General features: G+C 44.9%; 1 protein-coding gene across 1 annotated transcript; it reads right to left on the bottom strand.

Annotated features, from left to right (window-relative positions):
* Positions 1-6188: 6188 nt before the first annotated feature.
* On the bottom strand, positions 6189-13677 carry SINHCAF (SIN3-HDAC complex associated factor). The gene is made up of 5 exons (XM_082014049.1): positions 12881-13677; positions 10709-10808; positions 9601-9727; positions 8045-8195; positions 6189-7156 (listed from the first exon to the last, which is right to left on the bottom strand). Exons 1-5 carry the CDS (start codon positions 13006-13008, stop codon positions 6994-6996), a joined length of 669 nt encoding a protein of 222 aa, XP_081870175.1. The 5' UTR covers positions 13009-13677; the 3' UTR covers positions 6189-6993.
* Between the last annotated feature and the right edge of the window lie 6960 nt (positions 13678-20637).

Raw genomic sequence — 20637 nt, 5'->3', positions numbered from 1 at the left:
TCTCTGACCTGCTTACCGCTACTCCAAACACCTACACGTCGATTAGTCAGAGGATACAACACTGAGTCCAACTCAACAGTCAGCATCTTGTGGTGTCCAAAATCATGCTGGCTAACTGGAATCAGCCCTTGATCTGTGCTGAGCTCTATCTAGGCTCATAATGTGTTCTGCTCCCTCTTCACCTCTCCTCAAGAGCCCTGGAGCCACAATGATGCTTACAATAAAACCCACATAAGGAAAAACTGACCGTCATTAAAACAGAATACAAACAAACAAATAATTAAACTAGAACCTGAACAGTTGCTTTATTCTACTGATGCTAGGTAGAATCTCTGAGGCAACAAAGAAGCATCTTCCATAGCCCTGAAGCTGCTGTCAGAGCTTCTTAAGAGCTGTCACAGGTGTATGTGTAACTGTCACGATATTACCTCCGGCCACAGTGCAGCCTTTCTGAGCCAGGCTGGTGCTCATGGTTATACAGGTGCTCTGAAACTCCCTGTGGCCAGAGAGGCTCAAATGCTGTCTCTTACTTGGTCTCTTGCCCTCGCTCCTTGTGTCTCCAGAGCTCTGTCTGGCTGCCACTCCTCAGAAACGGGCCCCACATCCAGTACTGCCCCCAAATTCCCCTCGGTTTAAACACACCAAGCGGCTATTCTTCACAGGCAAGAGATTACTGAGACAGATTAAACGCTTTGCTGAGGCATGCTGATCCAAGCAAAATAAGAGCTGCCTGTACCTACATGATGTTCTGCCTCTGTTTCCCCATTTCTCTTCTTTGGGGTTTGGCCCAGGGCCATTCCAGGATGCTCTCTCGCATCCTTTTCTTAACCTGGTCAGCAAGGAAGAGCTACAAATAGCCAAGCTCAGCTTTCTGCAGCTTCCAGCCCCATCGGGCAGCTGATTTGCCTGGCTGGTACGATTTGTCAGCCGGTTACGAGCCCAGCCGTTAGGTCTTCCTAGGTAAACACGTTTTTTTTCTTATTTCTTTGTCCACTAACTCATCACTGAGATGGAAAGCCGTTAAAGACCCAGCCTTGTGTGCTCCTGCCACAGCAGAAAGCAGCAGTGGCTCCTGCCTCCTTGCACGAGCGAGGAAGAGGAGGAGGAGGATTATGCTCGTTTTTTTGCGGCTTGGGAGCAGAGCTGGCAGGCTGTGTAGGTGCAGTACGGACAGCCGGATACTCTTGGGTGACTCAGCTTTTGCCAGCGCCCGACGAGCAAAGGGGCCATGACAGAGCGAGGGCAATTAGAAGCTCGCTCCCCTGGGTTGAGCGGCGTACTCCCGCAAGACGCCGTGACTGCCAGCCGGGAAAGGACACCGCGTGCGAAATCCCCACCGGCGCGGTTGTGCCTTACAGCAGAGGCCCGTCTGCCAACGGCCGCAACCGCCCCTTTCCGCCCCTCACCGAACACCCCAACGGCCCCTGGGCGGGCAGCGGCGGGGCCAGCGCCACCTCGCGGCAGCCAGGAGGGGCCGGGCCGGGCCTCGCCCCGCCGGCGCCGCGGCCCCTGGCGGAGGGAGCCGCTGCCCCGCGCCCGGACCCTCATGGCGGCGGGCCCCTCACAAGCGAAGGATCCAGCGGCTGCGAAGCCCCGCAGCCCCCTCGCCAGCGGCGGGTACCGGGGGCCGCTTTACCACCCCAGCAGCTCGTTTTCCCAGCTGGGGCGCACCTTGGACTCACCCAGTCTAATAAGAGCTCCCAGCAGTCGCCTACTTGGTGTAGCAAGGCCCGGCTGAGGCGGCTGCTGGGCACGGGGGGTGTACGGTCTCAACAGAACCTACAGCGGAGTGAAAGTTTGCAGCACTGCCGGCTTTGCCAGAAGAAAATTGTTTGCGGCATGAAAAGGACATAACAGCAGTAGCAAGCTGCGAGCTCCTTTCTCCTCAGGGGTCAGCTGTTTGGAAGCCTGCGCTCGCAGCAATGCCTCCTGGGGTACTGAGGCTTTTCAACCTCCTCGTAGGCATCGACATTTTCCCTGGTACCACCAGGCCACGTTGTAGAAGTCAGCAATAAAAGCCACCTGCACACCTCTTTGCAGCCCCCAAAGCACCCGATGCCCACACCTCTTTCTAAGAAGTCTCACCTGTGACAAGCGCATCTCCCAGTCTGTTTCCAGCTCTCCCAGTGCTGTGTTTGGCTTCAGCAGAGACCTGGGGCCAGGTTCTCACTGAGGCTGAGACCGCATCTGTGGTGAAGAAAAGTCTACAGCCAATGGTGAGGGCCAGGGCTAAGCAGGATCATGAATGGTCCTTTCCCGTGCCCGGAACTGAAGGCTTAGGACACCTGGTCAGCCTGTCCCTTTCCAGTCAGTCTTATGCTGGGCAGGAGGCTAGAGCAAAGCAGATGTCATGTTCTCCTTTAGCGATAACCTCTCTCGGGTACATTAGAAAATATCCTCCAAGTAACTCTCACTAATAAATATAAAACAAAACTTGAATTCTTTATGATACATGGCATGAAAGCTAGTGCCACATTCCCTTCAAATATATTCAGGATTTGGAAGTACACAAGTGTTTTGTGTACCATTTTTTCTCCCAGAGTATGTCACTCCCTCTTCTCTGTAGGCCCATAACCATGTAACTTAACCTGTTCTGCACCAAGAGAATTCAAAGCCATTGCAGGTCAACTCAAACATGGACTTTCCAACAGAAATACCAACTGTAACCTCTTCTCCAAACAAGACGGGGTTGGCTGAAAAAGCTAGATTTGCTACATGATGCTTATCACAACCAAACAGATACCTCAACAGCTTTACAAACCTCTACCCTGCAAGGGAGCACAGGTTTTGGTTTACTGTAGACTGTTTGTATGGAGGAAGCCAGCAGCATTTCCCTGGTGCCACTTCCACTGTCTGAAAAGGGACCTGGACATGTGCTCCCTTTCCCCCTTGTGGCCAGATTCCCATGGGAAGGAAATGGAAAACGAGCCAAAAAGGATCCATGTTTCTGTTGTTGGCAATCACAGGACCAGGTCTGCAGAATACACGGCAGGCTGCTCTTATCCCTCATCTGGACAACCTAAAAATGGTTATTGTAGCACATAAGGGCATTTAGAAGGAGCTTCCCTTTTTCTTAAATCATATTGAAACTAAATTTTTACACGACTTCAGAAGAGTTGTAACTGTGTAGTCACTGGGGCTGTGTGGCACCTGGTCATCTGCTCAGAAAGCAGGTTATAGGCTCAGTGTTGTAGAAGTCACAGAGAAAGAAACTTCCACATTATACAAATCAAAAACTACTCTTCATGCAACACCATATAAAAACAAACAGAATCTGCCATCGCATGCTTCAGCAGTGGGACTGGGCACTCAGCTCAGGCTTTGCAAAATGATGGATCTGCTCCCTGTCCATTGGTGATCTCCAGCAAAATACCTTTTTGTCACATGCCTTGTTTTTCTCAACTTTTGAGTATAATATGATCCTCTGTAAAGCATCTTTTTATAAAGATTGCTTGCACTGTAAGGTAGTTTAGCAGATATCACACTTGTCATTGACGATGGCTGATTCAGGTAAAGCACAGGAGGGCTTTACCCAGGGTTTTGCCTCCTGGTTTCATTTCACATTGCTCTGAAGATGGCAAGTCCTGCCTCTCCAATGTTCCCATAGGAGCTTCCTCCTCAACAGCTGGAGCCCTCCATTAGGTTTCCTGTCCCACGAAAGCAAGCCCTCTGTCCATCAACACTGATGTTCTCAGCACCCAGAAGTTACTCAGACAATACCTCTAGTCACCAGCATGCAGCAGCAGTGTAAAAGAGGGAAGGAAAAAGAATTAATTATTTGAAAAAGGGTGGGAGTTGCAAAGAGTGGGATACATACCAAGTTTACCTGCTTCTCCTCAGTGACTTTACATAGAGCTTTTCCTTTTAGGTGAATTGAATCATGCCCTAGGTTGTTTAGGCATCTGCAGCAGATGAAGTATGTACAAGACAGATGCTATTGTAGTAAAATCATGTGGTCTTGCAGCCTATGTAGAGCTTGCACTGAAATGATTTCTACATGAATCTCTGGATATCATTGTGCTCCATTTATAAGAAAATAGCCAGCATATCAGTAGGAATAAATCAGTGTCTCCACTAAAGTCCAAAATACACTCTTGCAACAAGCCATCACACTTAAGGTTGCAATGTTTTCCCCATTACCAGGGAATAGCCTCATCTTCTAAGCTCAATTACTCACTGCCATCTCCTGCCAGAGACCTGATCCTACCAGTCTGCTGGAGCTTATCCGGCGGACTACACCTGTTGTGTTAAGAAGCACTCCAGGCTCCAACTTCAGTAGAGGAGCACTAGTCTCTTCCACCAACTCCACTGGATCTGGAAAGGGATGTTTCCACACGCTGTCTAGCGCCAACCCTTTAATGCTGCGGCTTCAGTCAGCCCATGCTGAGTGCCGGTGAGCTAGACAGAGAGCAATCCCCTCGGGAACACCAAATGTCAGCATCACCCATTCCCAGTGAAGGAATGCGCCTGACACTGCAGTGCCAACAGAAAGTTCAGTGATTCTGCCCCGAGACTGCTGTCTATCATAATAAATACCATCTCCCTCCCTTGCTCTGCTCTTCTTTCCAAATTAAATAGGAAGAGAATTATCTCACACACACACACACACACACCCCCACCCCAAACCCCCACCTTGAAGCATTGTTCAAATAGAAACATGGGTTGCCTGGGCTGGCTCAAACACTAAATCTCATTAACAAAACAGAGCTGAAATAAACAGAGAAGAAGTTGTTTATTTTCTAAATAAGTCTAAATTTATTCATTACCCTAGTAAAAAAAGTTTGGATTACAAGTGTCCGAACAGTATAAAAGTACAAAACAGGTTCCATAGATTTCTAATACATTAATACAAAGTGCATGACTACATACAGTTCATTTTGCATTACTACCGGGAATGGAAGAGGTGGGAGGGAGTAGGGGAAGCAGTTGGCGGTTGAAATCTAGCAATAAATAAATAAATACAGAAGAGATGATCCGTATCAAAGCACATCCTACCACCAATACTGCAGCCTTAGGTGTACAGAATTACTGATGCTGAAAACAAATTCAAATGAAAGCAGGTGTCTGCAAAAACAGCTAGGACTTGCTCAAGCCCTTATCAGACCTGACCAAGCTAGTTAAGCTGTTATACAAGGAAGTATCCATTATACCTGTGGTTGGACTCTGTGATCTTAAAGGTCTTTTCCAACCTAAATGATTCTATTTGGTTGCAGATGAAAGCAAGGTAGGCAGCTTTGTCCGCCCTTCAGAATCTTAGAGAATTTAGGAAGAGCAAAATAAGACCAATGAAAGCTCTAAGCTGTAAGGCTGTGATAAATCAAAGCCCTGTTTCCCCTGATGTTCCTTCTCTCCAGAGGTTGGCTTACCCAACGGGAGGGGGGGGGGGTGGGGGGAAAGAAAAAGCTTTGAGGGTAGAGGCTCCTCTTAAAACCTGCATGTTTCCCTACCTATATTTTCATTTGCTAAGCATTCCCATTTCAGCAGTGAAATTACATGGAAATCCAGTCCTAAACCCTACCCACCATAGTATTATGCCAATGACTCTCACAAAAGGAAAGCTTGTAGCAATCCACTGTAGAATATCCCAAAAGAGTAATAGTAAGAATAATACCCCCTCCCCCCAAAAACAGAAAGAAAAAAAAGCAGAATTCCCCATTTACACAAGTTAAACCTTCATAAAAGGAAAAAGAAGCAATTGGGAGCCAAAACTGCAGCACACGTCCAGGAAGCTGCTTCCACCCTACAGGCAAAGTGGAGTTTGAAGGAGTGTCACAATGGTTTGCACAGGAGTTTGTCTGGGAATCCATGTAAGAAATACTATCTTTTGATCACGTATGCAAACAGAGCTGCCTCGATTCAGTACAGCACCATTCTTAACAGAACTTTTCATACTCAGTATTCACAAAAGCATTGATCTGGTGGTTGTTTAAACAAACAAACAAACAAAAAAACACAAAACCCCAACACAGAGAAGCACTGCAGAGGAAGGGTTACAGAACAGCAATCGTGAACCCAGACCCCAGGCTGCAATCAGATTATGTGCCTGGACCAGAGCTTAGCGAGGGGTTTGGTCCTGTGTCAGGTCCAAAACCAGCAGGAAGTCTGGTCTGTGGTCACATTTCAGCTGCACTGGGCCAACAGATAGCAGTTACTCAGTTTTGGCCATCATCTACACCTAACTTGGGCATCAAGATGTTTTCTTGGTCCACCTCTAATCACCAGTCAGTTACTACATGAAGCCCAGGGTATCTGCTGCTGGGTTAAAAAAATAGTAGCCTCCTGTTTCACAATGTTCAATTCTTAGGTAAATCTTTCTCCTTAGCTAAGGAGGAGAGCTCTCCCGCCCCTTCTGAAGAGCACTTTATGTTGGGGGCCTTCTTGGATAACTACAACTTGTAGTAGAGATGTCTGAAGTTTACCAGTCTGTGTCACATAGGAGGGATGAAATATTTGTCTGTGTTACGTCAGTAGTATAGGGTGAGATCTCCACACCTTTAAAAAAAAAATATATATTTATATAACTAGAAAGGTGACTTATAACATTTCTATGTATTAGTTCATCTTATTGACTAAGAATGAAGTATTTTCTTGGGGATTTAAGGGAGGTTACCAACCAACTTAAAAAAAAAAAAAGCCTTACAACCACTGCTTCTTTCGATACAGAAACATGAACTACATATACCTTAATATACAAAACCCCATCCTCATATTCACTTGTGAAGCGAGGATGGGGAAGGGGGGAAGATTAGACCACCTTGCAGCAGCATTCAGCTTTGCTAAGTGTTCCATAGCATCTTAAATATTATGTACAGTCTTTCTGAAAGGATACAAACTGGCTTCAGAGTTTGTGGAATTGTAGCAGTAAAACCCAAAACAGTTCTAGGGAATAGTCTTTTGGCAGCATAGCAGGTGTCCAAAGTGAACGGTCACTTTTCTAGTATTTTTCCAGAGAATAAGAGGATCTGTATAACCTTCTGCAGCTATCCAGGGAAGTCACCACTCCTCTTGGGTGGAGATTGCTGGAGATTGTGGTCCTTCTTGTTCTGGCTTTTCAGTGGCAGACTTTTTATTGCTACAGCAAGGTTTGAAGAGATGAGTGTCTATGAGGACTTCCCCAAAGCGCCCTTTGTAAATAATTCCACAACAGACCTTTTGCCTGGAGGAAATGGCAGGGAGAGAAACAGATAGTTTATGTGTTTTGAATAGACAGAATTTACAGAAATGCAAACAATCAGTTTGACCCAAGACACTGCTTTTTGGAGCCTCCAGCTCAGAGGACAGGAGGGAAAAGACTGCTCAGAAAGAGAAGACAAGTCAATCCACAACACTGCTTTGGGGTTGAAAGAGAGATAAAAAGAAGAAAAAAGGAAACAAAAAACAAAAAAAAACCCACCCCATGTCTATACAAAACTAGTCTCCTATTTTGCCTCCCAGAGAAGTTTCAGATATGCAACTATCTGGCCTGAACTAACCTTGACTAGGATGCACTTGCAAACACTATTTGAGAGGAGGCAGCAAAGTCGCAATAATTTCAACAGAGCAATTAGCTAAACAAGGGAATACTGTGTCACAACAGACAATAAAAGATAACAAGCTCGTCAGCTCCCAGAAAATTTTGTGGTTTTCCTCCTACTCCAGATTTTTTTTTTTTTTAATGACTACCATCACAGGTCACCATCACAGGTCAACCAAATCAAATGCTATGTTTTGCTGGCAAGCCGAGTGCAGCGTTGTACTTGGTAACATAGCACGTCTACAGAGCACAGTTTTAAGACAAGAGAACGACACTCAGGAATATTATCTGTTACTTCCAAAAACGTAAAAATATTTTCCAGCAACTGTATTAGTATTTAGAGGAAGGAGATAGGGGAAAACATCTTAAACACATGGCATTTCTTTCCAAAGACAGACAGATGTTGTATAATACTCCGTGACTTAAAACAAATTAAGTTCAGCAGCAGCAAATTCCTGAAGAAGCAGAATCTAACACTGTATGCGAAGTGAACTATTATCTGCACAGAGTGTGTGTTCTGTTGCTTTTTACCTTTTCCAATACGTGAGATCTAAAAAGGAAAAAACTGGTGTTCTGCTTGACCCAGCACTCATCTCTGTGTCAGAGCCATCGTCAGACTGGTTACTGTAACAGGGCGACTGAGCTGGGGAAGCACTCGAAGTGGTGCTGTGGGCATCAGAATCTGCAGGGGAAAGAATAAATGTGAGAATCGGGACATGCATCCGATGACTTACCCTCTTCCTGACTTGTAAAAAGGTCGCATGTGGATTGGAATGAGAGAGACAGACTTTTTTTAATTCACAAGAAAAACCTAACAACGACAACACATTTTTCACTTGCCCCTGCTGACTTCAATAGAGACTATCTGTCAGCATTTGGGAAACAGACCTTGGAACTGGAGGGGGTCCTTGTACACAAGGGACTGGAAAGAGGTTCAGGATCAGGCTTCAGTTCCTGGCTTTCAAACATAGCCCGTGCAGGCCATGCTTTGGACAAGATCCTAGCCTCAACTCTGGAATCACTGGAAGATCCTCGAAGACGATGCGGATCTGTGCCTCAGACCTAGTACTTTCTATCTCACTGTAAATCCCCTTTCTTATGCATCCAATTAAAGTCTTGCAAAGCAATTCTCATTAGTGCAGTGGGTTAGGCATTACTGAGCTTCTGCTGGATTGAGACTATGAACTATGGACTCAGTGCAGACGCACACCTTAACAGAAGCTTTACTAGCCTACCTGTTGGTTACCATCTCTAGCACCTCAGTACACAATTAGATTAACTATAGTCTGTTGAATGAGGAGATACAAGCTCTTTGGGTCAGTGCCTTTAATGATTCTTTGGCAAGCTTTTCCTTCAGGACAGGTAGGATAATTCAAAGAGAGAGAAGACCAAGTCAGCAACAGTTAAGAAGCTGGAAGGTTTGCTTTAGAGGAAAAGCTAAAGTACTGACATATATTTTGAGCATAACTGGCAGATGGCTGTGTTGAAAAACTATGATCCAAATCTCTTTGAAGATTTTAAGTGCTAGTGGAAAGAAATCACTGAGACCAGCAGAGGAAGGAGTAAGGAAACTATACAGAGGAAACATGGTAGGAATTTAAGGGGGTGGGGAGGAAGGAAATCTAGGCTCAACAGAAAGCCTGCGTTGAAAACACGTATGGAAGAAAAAGACTGACAGCGATACCAACAGAACAGTGCTGCTTGGGAAAAGAGAGCTGAAAATGGCCACAGCGCATTACTGAGGGCAGGGGGAAACCTCTTCCAACTTCAGTTTCAGCGAGGGTCTCGCCCAAGAAGTTCTTTCTAAAGACATGTCATCTAAGCATGGGACACAAGCTGCCTACACTTTCAAGCCAGGCTCCCCACTCCCCCACCTCTGTCTCGCAGCCCACCCTGCACACAAGCTCTTCCTCCTCACTCAACCCCCTTCCCAAGACCTCGGAGGATGAGAAGTTGTGAAAACAGGGAGCGCCCAAATGTGTGAGCATGCAATTGAATCTAGATGGTGATTCAGCCTGGCCAGTTAACAGGAAGCTATGTTAGCGGAGGCCAAAGTTTATTGCCAAAATCTCTTTGGATCCACTTACTGTGCCGCTTGAATTCCTTTTGCAGTTTGCTGATTTGATTGCTCTTTATTCTGCTCCCAGACAGAGTTTTCATTTTCTTTGGTTTCAATGTTGTTTTAAGACTGGGTCCAGCCCTGGCATCTACCACCTAGAACACAGAAAATGCATGCATAATACTTCTGCATCATGCCCAGATACTGCCCTAGTCCAGGTACTAATCTGTACTGACTTAGCTGAAGGTGTTCAAGGCCAACTGTGTTAAACCAAGGCAGTTCTGTGCACCAACACTCTTACATTTCATTTAAATCTAGTTTGTAAGAGGCTGAGTGTGTAGGAAAATGCAAACTTGTTTAAAAAGCACATTCAGTTCAACTTTTGCTTTCTTCCTATTTTTGACAAATTCAGTTTAGTAGACAACAGTTAAATGTTTAAGACAATACAGGTTCAGTTAAGAGTGTCTGCCAAGCATTTGCCCTGGAGTTTTTCTTAAAAAATCATCAGTTTAACTTCTGAATAAAGCTAGTAGTAGTAATAACCATAGTTCTGGCTCCCATTACCATCAAGGCTTCCTGCGTAAAGATTATAACATACACAAAGAATCCTGATCATCGTCCCTGCCCTAGGCCCAAACTGAATTAGATGTATCAAAACAGAATATATGAGTAGGAATAGCTGCGAGATATTAGTCATTGTAATTATCTGACTAAACGACATTGATTTATGTGTTGCTTGAGCAAGTCACCTTGCTTGTTCAAACTATTCAAAAAAAAAAAAAAAAAAGAAGAGACACCAATTTTGGATAAAGGCCAAATCTGAAACGTTTTGAGTGTCATAAGAGACTTTTGGACAAAGTTATGAGCTTGTGAAAACAAGGAATTACAAGGTAAGTTAGTCTGTGACTCCATCCTGGGCTCGCCTAACCACCATTTGCATGTACGCCAAAAGAAGAGAGGCAAGAGCCATGTAACAGAAAATACTCCAGGAAGGATTTAGAGATGCTGAGGGTGGGAAGGGAAAGTGTGGGGGAAATAGCAAACCCCAAATCTTTGCCAGCACCTCCTCTCTCTAGCAGGATGGGCTAAGGCAGAGATGAGTTAGTTTTGGGGTGGAGGAGAAATAAATGACTAACATGATTCCAGTTTTTTTTGGATCCTGCTGGCAATTTTTTCCATCTTTTCACCAAAAGGACACAGGCATTGCAAATATCTCCTGAGCGGGCCTCATGAAGCCTGGTAAAAACAAAAGCAAAAATCACTTGACAACAGTTAATAAAAGCACCCCCCCACTCGATAACAGCAAGAAACATAAAAATTGACGGAAAAGAAGGGTTCTCAAGTTCTGTTTGTCAGGCATTTACAATTCATCTGGCGTGCTCAAACATTGACATTTAAAGACCAGGTCTCACTTTCAGAAAGCACTCTTCCACATAGAAAAAGGTGTTGTTCTCAGTGCCCCTCTGGAGGCAGATTACAACAGTTCCATCACCTTCAGTTGGCTGTACTGTGTAGTTTGTTTTTTTTAAAAAAACAAACAACAAAACCCCAAACAAACAACCCAAACACAACACACAGTTCCAGTGGGTTGGTTGGTTTGATTGGAGAATGTATTCATATTCCTTGAATGTACATTTGGGAACAGACTTCAGAGATCCCACAAAAGCTTATTCAGCGCGTAACTTTCTCACAGAGCTTCAGGGATGAGTAACAACCGCCACTTAACACACTCCTGCATAAGCACAGGATAAAGTTTCAGAAACAGCATTCACTGGAATGACAGCAATACTTGCTCCCTTTAACGAGCTTTCTTCAGAAATCATCTCTACTGCTAATCCACGCAAAAAGAAACATAAAGGGGATACACTGTAGAATTTTTCAGCTATGTAAAGGGGAAGACTGAAGCATTTATAGATGAACGGAGCAGGCTCAGCTAAGCCATTATTTGCTCAGTGTTAAGACTGCATTTTTACCTTGGCAAACATATTTCAGATAGCACAAGACCAAAGGCCCTGGCATACTGCAAGATTCTTTACTGTAGTTAACAAAACAAAACAAGAGATTGCAACGGGCATTCTCACAGTCTTTCCACTGCCAAGGACAGTAGCCAAGAAATATGATGAGGAAAAGTGTCAGCACCAGATTTATGTACAAAAATCCATGGTAAATACAAAGCACTCTAAAGCTTTGGGTTTGTCCTTTTGACACCTGAAAGGAGTGTTTCTAGAAAAAGGGGAGGAGAGGGAAATATTTCTAAAGATTGCAAAGATTTACACATATGAAGTTAAGCACTTGAGACAAGAGCAGCAATACATATAGTTTTTAATATGATGCATGAAATTTCCACTCAGGCCTAAGGTTTTGATGACAGGTAATCCAACGAGACTGGAAAGAAAAAGCAGAAAATATCTATTGACAACAGACTTCTTTCCAGGGGAAATAATTTCATGGAAAACTACAGCATAAACTGGAGAGATTCTTATTGCCTCTGAAAAGAAATTCAAAATAAACAAAACAAAAAATAGTTACAAGCTATCACAGAAGAATTTCCTTTGCTGACAATTCATGGACACAAATTTAGATAGAATTTCAAAGTTCTTGGGAAGTATTTCAAAAAAGTTACAAGATCCCAGCAGCTGGTACAAGAAATCATGTGTATTTATAGTTTTGCTTACCAATGCTTTCAAGTAATATTATGTGCAACATTACCTAACTGGGAAGCTAATTACTAGATGCTCACTTTCCATCAGAATGGGTCTCCCATAGGAAGTTTCAATAACATCTTGATATGCCCTATTTGAAGAAAGGCACCAGTACCTGAAAGAAGGTACTGTGCATAAACCCCGCAGGAACTGCTAAATATTTACCCATCAAGTTTTGTTTAACGTTCTTGAATCTTCAGAGCCACAGAAAACCTCCACCCACCTGTGCTGTTTACCATCCCGCGTGGGAAGTTACACCTCTAAGGAACACGTGCGAAACGCACGGTTTGAGAGGGCTCCAAGCCCCCGCACGTGCCGCGAGGTGGGAGAGGCACAAGCCTGACCCTTCGCTGCTACGAGCTACAGCAGCTCGCCACTGGCAGCAACAGCAGACGGACAACCAAGCGGTCCCGTACGCAGCGGCAGAGGATCCAGCCCCTCCTGGCCTGGCCAGGAAGGTTGTGAGGAAGCTGAAGCCAGCCTTCCACCCACCTCCGCTAACCTTATCTTTCAGTCTCTCAGAGCAAGAGGGACAGCACGTCAGGTTCATGGCCCCGAGAGCAACACCATGACTGACCACAATGTTGACTAAAGAAAGAATCTTACCCAAAACAATTCTGGAAATCCTTTTCATAACGTTTGCTGTCAGTGAAACGAGAACTGGAAGACTTAGCTCTGCAAATACAGCAGCCCTCTATACTCCGATACATCTTCGGTTTGTGAAAGCCAAACATTTTTCCTCCCAGCTGTAGCCTGTGAAAACAAACAGGAACTGGTGTTACTTATCACTGTTTGATACTGAAAGGAAAACCTGGGCAATTCACCGGGCAAATCAAAAGTAAATTACAATTCAGGATGGGAAACTGATAGATTAGGCCATAGCTCTATCCTGCATTGCCCCAGAGGAGCAGAAGCACCTAGAATGCACTTTCTTATTTAAAAAAAAAAAAAAAAATTAACAACACCTGGAATATTAAGCAATACCCATCAGGACACATGACAAGCTCATTTACTGCACAATTCTACTCTAAGGGCACATCTACAACAGCACAACCCAGAGGTGTGAGTGCAGCTGACTTGGCTAATGAAAGTGCAGCTGACTTGGCTAATGAAAGCCAAGCTAATGAATGCCACACAGCATGTGGCAAAACAGGCTGCAGGACAGGCTGTGTGATCCTGCCCCAGCCCCTGGATAAGTAGTTGGCAGCTGAACCCTGGGTCACTGGAACTACCTCATCATCGTCACTGGTGTTTCTTGGAAACATCCCTGCCAAACTTTGTTGAAAGTGAGTAGGAGTCATTTTAAATGAGCTGCAGTCATACCTCTAGGCTGTAGGGAAGACATACCTGAAAAGCCACTCTAAAAACAGCCGGGTGGAGTCCCTCAATAGGGCCATGTCTGCACCGCGGGACCCGGGAGCACTTCTTGGCTCTCAGGCCTGGGTGAGCATCCCAGCCACGTCCCAGCTCCGTGTCAGCACAGGCTCAGCACTCACCCTCCCCGCCCTGCTTCCCTGGGAAGGAAACCCAGCTAGAAAAGGGCCGGGGAGCAGGACCCGGGGGCGCATTTCAGCCTGCGCCTACCGCACATCCCAGCCACCACCAACGACGCCAGAGCAAAAGGTAGCCCATTTACAGGGAAGTTGTTTCTTCTTAACCACCAGCTCTGCAAGCTCAGCACGCACTCCGAAAGGCAAAAGCCACACTGCTCTTGCAGGTCTGCCTATCCTTTGCGGTACGGCTGGGCTGGGATTTAGCTCTCGGAGCCGGTAACGTACCGTGGAGGTCATTTCCAGGCAGAAACCTTTAAAGTTAGTTACAAGTCGATTTACCGCAGTCACCATGACAAACACCCCTTCAACACATGATGTCCCCCCCACCAAATCAAGTTGTGTCCTGGCACTGGTCACTCCCCAGTGCAGACTGGTGTTAGGCACAGTCTGACACGGCATGAGAAGCTGTCAGAGCAAAACAGAGCTCCCACGGCACTTCAAAAAACCAAACCAACAACTGAGCAAAGCCGGTGCTTTCCTGGCGCTGTGCATGGACAGACAGCAAGTCCTCACAGGTCGCACAGCATTGGTCTTGTAACACAGGTGGGGACCGTTCCAAGAGGTTCTCTTTTAAACAGACCATGGTGCAAGGTTTGCCTCAACCCTCTGCTGCAGGGAGCAAGCAGCCACCTCTGCTGCTTCGTATCACACGCTGAGGGAAGGGACAGGCCACTGGCTGCAGAAAGCTCCACAAGAGCAGGTTTCCCACTGCTGAGAACTTCTGCCTTTAAAAAAATTAGAATTAGAGCCATGAAAATAACACAAGACTTCCCCTCTTCCCTTAACAAAAGGCCAAGTTGTTATATTCTTGTAGAAGCTAACAGAAAACTACCTCTCCTCCCCACAAACTCTACTGAATGACCCAGTAGCTCAGGCAGGACTTTTAGGAGAGCAACATCTCCATCACTTTGTGGGCAAGTCTGGTGAGAGGGAATTCTCTCAGTCACGTTCCTCTCAGTCCTGAGGGACTGCCAAGTCCCAGCAACCCAACTTGGGTTACTGGTGAATGTATGTGGCACAGGGATCTGTCCCCAGACCTTCCACCTGCAGGAAGGTAAGGGACATAATTCTAATATCCTCCAGAGGGACCAAGAAAATTAACCTGAAACCTTAAGTCTATAGCACCTAGACTTGCTTTATCATTACACCAATAAAATAATTTGAAAAGAATCTCTGGATGAGGTCGAAAGTATGCTTTCACAAAACGACCATACCGAGCATCGTGCTTACCTTGCTGACGGACAGAGATTACGTGTGAGGGGAAAAAGATCCCATGCATTTTTGCAGGACCACAACAAACGCTAGTGTACCACCCAGGTCTAGTCACAGTCCTCCACACAGAGGTAAAAATAAATCCTCCCCACCCCAGAGGGGAAGATCAGAACAAGGCAGCAATGCAAAAATAAACGCACAAGGTTCCCAGGCTCCCGGAACAACAGAAAAGTGAAAGTTTTATCTAACATTGTTAGTTAATACCCATATCTAGCTGAAAGTGTACATGTTTACATTTCAGTCTAGCATATTATATACAAGACCACTTGGTGCCCACTTGGGTTGTGTCTCCTTGCAATAACTACTGCACAAACATGTAGAAAGACAAGTAAACTCTCCAAAAAGCTCGTCTTGACCAAACCCCTTGCAGAGCCTGTTGACAGCAAGGGACTTGTTAAGAGAGAGATGGAGGGGATAGGTCTTTCCTTCCCTCCTGTCCCAATTCACGCTGTTTGCCACAGGCTTGAAGTGCTGTATTCCTTTCTTCTTCACGCACATCTACAGCACAAGCAGCTCATCACAAGGAGCTGGGTTCTCGCAAGGATGATTTGTGCAAATATCCAGCAAAGTCACCCTGAACGTTGCCAGGCTGCTTAGGAGGCTCATTGCTCCCTGTGTTAGCACAGCATTGGCCTGAAGGCCAGGAGCAGCTGTAGTAAGTCAAAGTAAGTATCCAACTAGTGACCTGCTGAATGGGTTTGCTGAGGGATGCCTAGACTCAGAACTACTCTCTGCTTCTGCTTTAGGTGTGTTTTCAGGTACACTTAGCAAATGAACTTGAACGCAAAGCCAAACTGGGTTAGTATCCCTGGGCTGTCAAGACAAATAAACAACGGAGTGTTCTAGGCAAAACACTCGCAGTATGTATTTTGTTTCTTAGCATCCGATGTGCTCCTTCAGGAGACAGTCTCTTGAGGATGCTGTGTTTAACAAGCCTCTGGAGATCCAACACCATGCTCACACCTGGGAATTTCCAACTACCAAACAGCAATTTTAGATTTTGGTTGACTACCCCAGCATTAAGTCCATGGTCTGATGTTTTTCTTTAGAAAGTCAAAGACTAACTGCAGACACAAAACTTAAGCAGCAAGAACATCTTGGCTGTTACAGAGCAAGACACAGAACTGATCTCAACAATCTGATTTACTTTCTAACCTGGTTTCTCCCAAAAATCCAGATGCTGACGAGATGATCTCTGTCACCCGCTGCTATTTATAACACAGTAGAACAAGACGCGTATTTTACAATTTATGTTCTGGCAAAGGCTGGCATCAGACACACATATTCTGAAAGTACCTTGTTTTGCATCATTGCTGCCATTCTCACAGGAGCAGCCTTTCAACACCATCTTTCAATAGAAGGGAAGCTAGTGCCATCTGTTTCCCACTTGATGAATGGTCAGCAACAGTATTACCATATATCACGCCTGAATGGGGAAGAGCTAGTAACAAAACCACAAGTAAAACAGATTTCTCTGACAACTGCATCGAAGTGCAGTTATAAATGGAAGGCGTCAGTCCAGTTACACATTTAATCCTAAACAGTTGCCATTTGACCATTATACACTAAATATTCTGTCAGCTGGAGAGCTTAATGGCTAACGTAGAAGCATTTGAGTCTAGAAGTGCTTATCAGCACTACTAAACTTAAAGCTCTCCGTCTCAGCTACCGTTCTAAACCATAACTGTGTGTCTAGTGCTGGAGTTGACACTACGTTTCTATAGACTTAAGTGTACTTATGAAGTACACATGACTGTTCCCTTTAAAAAGTTTAGCTTGAAAGCTCTGCAATTTGGATCTCAAAGTAGAACCAGGGAGTTAAGATTGACAGCTACCGTAACACCCACATCTTAGCTGTGGAAGTTTAATCGTGTGAAATTTGGGACAGATAAAAAGATGGCAAGCAGGAATGAAGCAACTTCCACAGAAGTTAAAAAGCATTACACAAGACAATTCTGCCAAATTTAAGCATGATCTTAATGTTATTTAAACATGTTACGATTTGCCAAATTTAAGCATGTTGTTAAAATATATGACGCCTTTTAAATCAGCAGTTGCACAGAGGTGAAAGGGACAGCTCACCAGCAAAGAATCCGAAATCCTAGTGGAGTGTATTTGTGATTCTGTAGAAATGGAGATTTACCTGTACTAGTAGGGGAGCAGTACGCCCCCAAGTCAGGCGAGAAGCAGTCCTCCTCCTCTTCCTCCCTGGTCTCCCTGCAAAAGGTGAAGTTGCTATTCCCCCAAGTTCTGCTTTAGCAACTTGAATGGACTCAAAAGACTGCAGGAAAAAAGCTCTGTCCACCCCTCTGCCCTCTCACTTTTGGAAAAGCAGCATCAAAAATAGAGATTTGGCTTGAAAAAAAATTTTGAGGTTTTTTTTTTGCAGACAACAGTAAAGTAGCCGAGAAATAAGAAACACACACCCTGCTTATTACATTTGTGAAGGGCGAAGGGCTGGTATAAAGCAGCATGCATCACCCGTGTGTGAAAATGGTTTTGTGCTTTCGTTACCTGTTGGGACTAGAATTTGGTGCTTAGTTTTCTTTGCAAAATTTAATTTGATGATCTAAATTAAAAGGAGGTATTGCTTCAGATGCTCATTAAGTTTTCAAGCTAGGGAAGAACTTCTGAACTCTTTTAGATTTTAAAATAAGAAAAGCTGAGCCACTTTCATTTGCCTTTCCAGATTCCTTCTGCATTCTTTCTGATCACCCAAGAAGAATGAAAACCTTTTATAATAGAAAGGAAGGAATTCCTAGAAGGCAGGCATGTCTCCCTTTGTAACACAATTATCAGGCCAGTCGGAAGGAACATGCTCACCTGCAAAGCTGAAAGAGAAACATTCCCTGGGGTTATGGGAGAGCAGAGGGATGCCAGTCCAGCTACTCAATACCTTCCCCTCTTCCCATCTCCTCACTCTGATCCTGGAGCATTCACCCTTTGTGCAACCCAAAACTGCCATTACATGGTCAGAGAGGAGGAGAACCCCTGCAAATAATTTTATTTCCCCTTCTGTGTACAAAACAGCCTTGGCACAGCCTCCCTGAAGTCGAGCTACAGAAAAATACGATCTAGCCTACATATGTTGATGCAGCTGGTTCCTGTCAGTAAAAATCTCACAATGTTCATCTCTACAACATTTCACTGGAACTAAGAAACAGAGCCAAAATGGTACATTTTTTTTCTTTTAAAGGGAAAGAAACAAGTGCCTTAATATAGAAAGAATATACGTGCTCTGGCTTTTACATCTGCAAGTGCATACACCCAGGCACATGCACACGCATGAAAAATGCTTCCAGAGCTGTCTACGGCGCCAGAAGCAGAGTTGCTTGTCTTGCTAATAAATTCTTGGGCCTGTCCCTCTGCTGAAATAAACTGCAGTACCTCTACTGAAAGTCAGCTGTAGGACAGAGAATCATACATCAACGGAGGAGCTGATCTATATCAGAGACTTAATGTAAACATACCTCCCCCCGGAGTTTACATGCTGCAAAAAGAAACGTTGGAATAGAAGCTAAAATTGGACCCCCAAAAAACATATTCTAGCATGCCCAAAGCCAGAATTCTCCAAAGAAGTAACAGATCAAGCTAATTGGAATCATCTGAAAATGCAACTTCAGTATTTGCAAAAACATGTTTGCACTGTCATCTGTCCTTGCAGCTCAAAACAGAGTGACTAATTTCCAACTCCATGACCTTAGAATTGTACGTACTGTACACTCTTCTGGTCACCTATATCCTCAGATTTTCCTTCCATTTCCCTTCCTCTCTCCACCCAAACCAAGGCTACTTGGAGGAAAGCTGTATTTGGCCACTAACAGCCCAGGCACATCTGAACGAAATGGCATCCTGTGGAGTTTTCACTCGATGAGCCGAGCAAAACCAGTAAAAGGTTAAAACTACATCTTCAGGAATCTTTCCGCTGCCAAGATAAGTAACTCACGCTTTTGCTGGTAGTCATCTGCAGCTACCGTTGTGCACTCAGTGCTGCAGTGAAATCTCAGCACACCAGATGCAACTGGCAGCAACTACCAAAAATGTATCAAAAATCAAACTGGACATTTCTTTCCCATGTTTGAGCCTCCACAGCATCCTGGCTGGGTCACACACAAGCTGTTCTGAGTGAAGCTTTCAGAAGTAGTCAAGTCACAAAGGAGCCTACTTACCTGCTGATCTTCAGTGGGAAATAAATACCTAACCCAGTTAGCCAAGAGAAGTGAAAGGCTAAGCCACTTGGGTGTTCCTCTAAGCTACCATGCGGTTAGTGCTCCAGAAGGGACAGGCCAAAGCATGAAAACAGTAATCAGTAAGATCTGCAGGGGGGGGAGGAAATCCCAAACCTGTCCCACCTGCAGATATTCCATCTTGAAAAGAGGACTTTCCTCCTCCCCCCCTTCTATTTGCATAACACCATGCTCAGCCTGCAAGGAAAACCTGGGATGTTCTCAAGCAAGTGCTGAAGTTCAGTCTGCGATGCTTATCTCTGTACAGTCACTGCAGCTGTTATGATGCTGTTTGCAACCACCTGTTACTGAAAAAGCATCACAGTCACTTGAGATCATGAGACACTGAACAGTTTTGGTTTGGGGTTGTTTGTTTAAAGAAGGTAACATACCTGATGGGGACTCCAACAGAAGTAGTAGTATTTATTTGGCAGAATAGCTGAAGTGACTTCACTAAAAAGGACACATTTCCTTGTGCTTAAGTAATATTACTGGTCATTTCACTTGGACTTTGGACTGAGCACGTTCTACAGAAATGCAAAGGATTGAGTCATGAAATGGAGTCCCACCCATGCACTATGCTTAACCACTCAGTTTTCAAGCCCCAGCTCACTGGCTTCTTCTTTCTGTTAAAAAGCAAGTGCTACAAGGGATACCAGCCCGAAGGAGAAGTTGGTTGTCATGCAGGACTGTGCGTGCAATTGGTCTCGTTATGAGAGGTACAAAGCATCAGGTGTTAAGAATCGATGCAAAGCAGAGTTTGGTGACACAGGAAGAGCTGTTCAACATGAGTAAGACAACAAACCGTCACAGTTTTCATGTTCTTTACTGTCAACCTGGGTGAATTTATCAGCTCTTTTAACATCTTCTTCTACTAAGAATTCAGTTATGTTTTTCTTTTTAAAGGAAAGACTGCAAACATAGTCAATTAGCTCCTCTTTTGAGAATCTCCCGGGCTGGGAGAGAAGTGAGGAGGAATTTTTCCCAGAGGCTCTGGCACTCAATCCCACCTACTTTCAGTGGGAGCTGGATGTTGCATGCCTGTGGGTGTGTTTGAAAATCCCACGACTTGTTACTGGCTGATTCTCTACCACAGACCAGAGATCCCAAGAAACCTGGAATTTACCCGGGTGCCAGAGGACTTTGGTGTCCACTGGCATCAGCAGAAAGGCCTCCAGTTCACTGTCTGCCCCTGTGCTGCAGAGTTCATGCAATCTTTCCCTCTTTCTTTAAAACAAAAACCACCACCTGTAAGCTACCCAGTGAATCTGGCTATGAGCAGACAGGGAAGAAGGGGGTTTCCGCAGCACAC

The sequence above is a fragment of the Phaethon aethereus genome (genome assembly GCF_964289735.1).
Source record: "Phaethon aethereus genome assembly, chromosome: 1".
Lineage (NCBI taxonomy): Eukaryota > Metazoa > Chordata > Aves > Phaethontiformes > Phaethontidae > Phaethon > Phaethon aethereus.
The sequence above is the reverse complement of the archived record's forward strand: the minus strand, read 5'-3'. Positions and strand labels throughout refer to the sequence as shown.

Coding starts and splice junctions, on each gene's coding strand:
- SINHCAF (XM_082014049.1), bottom strand. CDS start 13,008: ATGTTTGGCTTTCACAAACCGAAGATGTATCGGAGTATAGAGGGCTGC. Junction 9,728..10,708: donor CCAAAAAAAACTGGAATCAT/GTTAGTCATTTA, acceptor TCTGTGTTCTAG/GTGGTAGATGCCAGGGCTGG. Junction 7,157..8,044: donor GATCTCACGTATTGGAAAAG/GTAAAAAGCAAC, acceptor CATTTCCTCCAG/GCAAAAGGTCTGTTGTGGAA.